Source organism: Gadus morhua, chromosome 17, assembly GCF_902167405.1.
Source record: "Gadus morhua chromosome 17, gadMor3.0, whole genome shotgun sequence".
In the NCBI taxonomy this organism is placed as follows: Eukaryota; Metazoa; Chordata; class Actinopteri; order Gadiformes; family Gadidae; genus Gadus; species Gadus morhua.
In genome coordinates this window covers 1,104,009-1,106,677 of record NC_044064.1, presented here as the reverse complement: position 1 = coordinate 1,106,677, position 2,669 = coordinate 1,104,009, and the positions used below count along the sequence as shown (strand labels likewise).

Below are 2,669 nucleotides of genomic sequence, written 5' to 3'. Positions count from 1 at the left end.
CTCTCTCTCTCTCTCTCTCTCTCTCTCTCTCTCTCTCTCTCTCTCTCTCTCTCTCTCTCTCTCTCACCACCTCTCTCTCTCTCTCTCCCTCTCTCACCACCTCTCTCACCACCTCTCTCTCTCTCTCTCTCTCTCTCCCTCTCTCACCACCTCTCTCTCTCTCCCTCTCTCACCACCTCTCTCTCTCTCTCTCTCACCACCTCTCTCTCCCTCTCTCACCACCTCTCTCTCTCTCTCTCTCACCACCTCTCTCTCTCTCTCTCTCTCTCTCTCTCACCACCTCTCCCTCTCTCACCACCTCTCCCTCTCTCACCACCTCTCTCACCACCTCTCTCTCTCTCTCTCTCTCTCTCTCTCTCTCTCTCTCTCTCTCTCTCTCTCTCTCTTCTCTCTCCTCTCTCTCTCTCTCTCTCTCTCTCTCTCTCTCACCACCTCTCTCACCACCTCTCTCTCTCTCTCTCTCTCTCTCTCTCACCCTCTCTCTCTCTCTCTCTCTCTCTCTCTCTCTCTCTCTCTCTCTCTCTCTCTCTCTCTCTCTCTCTCTCTCTCTCTCTCTCTCTCTCTCTCTCTCTCTCTCTCTCTCACCACCTCTCTCACCACCTCTCTCTCTCTCTCTCTCTCTCTCACCACCTCTCTCTCTCTCTCTCTCTCTCACTCTCTCTCTCTCTCTCTCTCTCTCACCACCTCTCTCTCTCTCTCTCTCTCTCTCACCACCTCTCTCTCTCTCTCTCTCACCACCTCTCTCTCTCTCTCTCTCACCACCTCTCTCTCTCTCTCTCTCTCGCCCCCTCCAGGGTATCCTGCTGGTACGCTTCAGAGCCGAGGACCTGAAGCTCCGTCTGGCCGAGCTGGGGCCGGACGGCGCCGAGCTGAGCTCCGCCTCCTCCACCGGCCCGCCCCCGCCCCCGCCGCCCGTCCACCTGGACGCGGCCGCCATCCACCGGCTGTACCTGGGCACCGACCTGCTGCACCGCGTCCTGCCCAACCTCACCGTGGTGCAGGACTGGCAGCCCTACAAGCTGCTGCCGAGCAACATGGACGTCCTGCTGAAGAAGGACATCGACTGGGTGGTGGACGACGAGGAGGCGCCCAGCGTGGCCAGCCTCTGCACCTTCCCCATCAGGGTGCCCATCGGGGACGACTGGTGAGACACCCCCCCACTGCGGGTTCAGCCTCCCCATCTGGGCTGGGATGAGTTAAGCAGAAGGCCGTTGAACGGATTGTTTTGAGGTTCTGTGTTTCGTTGCCACAACCGAAATTACACAACAGTGGTAATTAGTTAAAAGTACCGAGCAACGAAAGATACACGGCAAATATGTCGGTTTATAATTATATTGTAAAGAATATGTATCTAACGTAATACACCAGAGTTAGATCGGGAACATTCTGCTGAACATTAAACCAGAGAGAGACAGACAGAGAGGCAAGCAGGCAGACAGACAGACAGACAGACAGACAGACAGACAGACAGACAGACAGACAGATAGATGCGTCCGTACCTCACGATACCGATCCCGACCCCCCCCCCCCCACTCCGCCCCGACCCAGGTACTACCTCAACATCGACATGTTCGGGAAGGACCTGTCGCAGGTGCGCCGGCAGTACCTGGCCCACCTGCGCCGCCACACGGCCGGCCTGCGGGGCAGCGTCATGTGCCAGCTGTTCCTGGAGCCCGCCCTCTGGGCGCCCATGGTGGAGCTGTGCAGGAGCGTGCTGCGGGTGGAGCTGGTGAAGGAGTACACGGATCAGTGCGTGGTGGAGAGCGACGTGGTGTAGCCCCGCCCCCGGGCAGCCCAGCGCCCCGCCCCCTGGGGGGGGGGGGGGGGGGGGGGGCAGGAGGAGGAGCCAAACGGAGCGGAGAAATGTTACAAAGAAGAAGACAACGGCGGAGAGAGAGGAGAGGAGGAAAAGTGTTTTCCGATTTAACGGATTCATGGATTCCACGACGCAGGAGAAGATTTAACGAGATATGCATTCTTTTTTTTTTTTTTTATCCTTTTTGAGCGATGAGAAGGTGGATAGCGATACGAGCGAAACAAACAAAGAACGACAAACGTTGCTGTTGAAAGGGGGGAGGGAGGACAATGTGTCAAGGCTTCGTTAGACTCGTGAGAGGGCTTTAATTAACTAACTACTAACGAGCGTCGCATCACACGCCGCTGCTGTCCAGCGCTCTAACATACGTGACTTCAAAAAGCTTTCTCTGATTAGTTTTTACGTTGGTGTCCTAATCCTACTCGTAATTAACAATAGTATCGATGCAGCAATCGTTCTGAAGAGTCAGCTGGGCGTGGGTACAATGTCCTGCGTCATCGTGTTTTCTGTGGTTGTTAATATTAAGTGTTAAAATATAGCTTATTAAGTCTGCACAACTCTTAAGGCACTTTATGACAGACCATACAGACAGCTCGTTACACACCTGAAAATCAAAAAATGGACAAGCTTTGACTCGATGAGAGAAGTAAATATTGTTGTCACTCTTGATTTGACCAAAATCACTCTGATGAAAATCATTACTACAGTTTCCGGAAAATCTCCCTGAATGTAACCATGAACAAAGTGTGACTAGAAGCCAACCGTTCTGTTTCCACCCTGGCTCATCGTAGGTCTTAGGTTAAGTTTGACACGTCTCCTCTTTAAATACTTACTACTGTATCTAGAACGTCTC

General features: G+C 53.6%; 1 protein-coding gene across 1 annotated transcript in view; it reads left to right on the top strand.

Moving 5' to 3' along the window:
- The window catches only part of LOC115529101 (N-acetyltransferase 16), a gene marked incomplete in the record, with an annotated part of 8,490 nt that extends 6,689 nt beyond the window's left edge, over window positions 1-1,801 (top strand). Inside the window, 2 exon segments of the mRNA XM_030337586.1 lie at window positions 795-1,144; window positions 1,549-1,801. Coding sequence (XP_030193446.1) covers window positions 795-1,144; window positions 1,549-1,777 — 579 coding nt within the window.
- Between the last annotated feature and the right edge of the window lie 868 nt (window positions 1,802-2,669).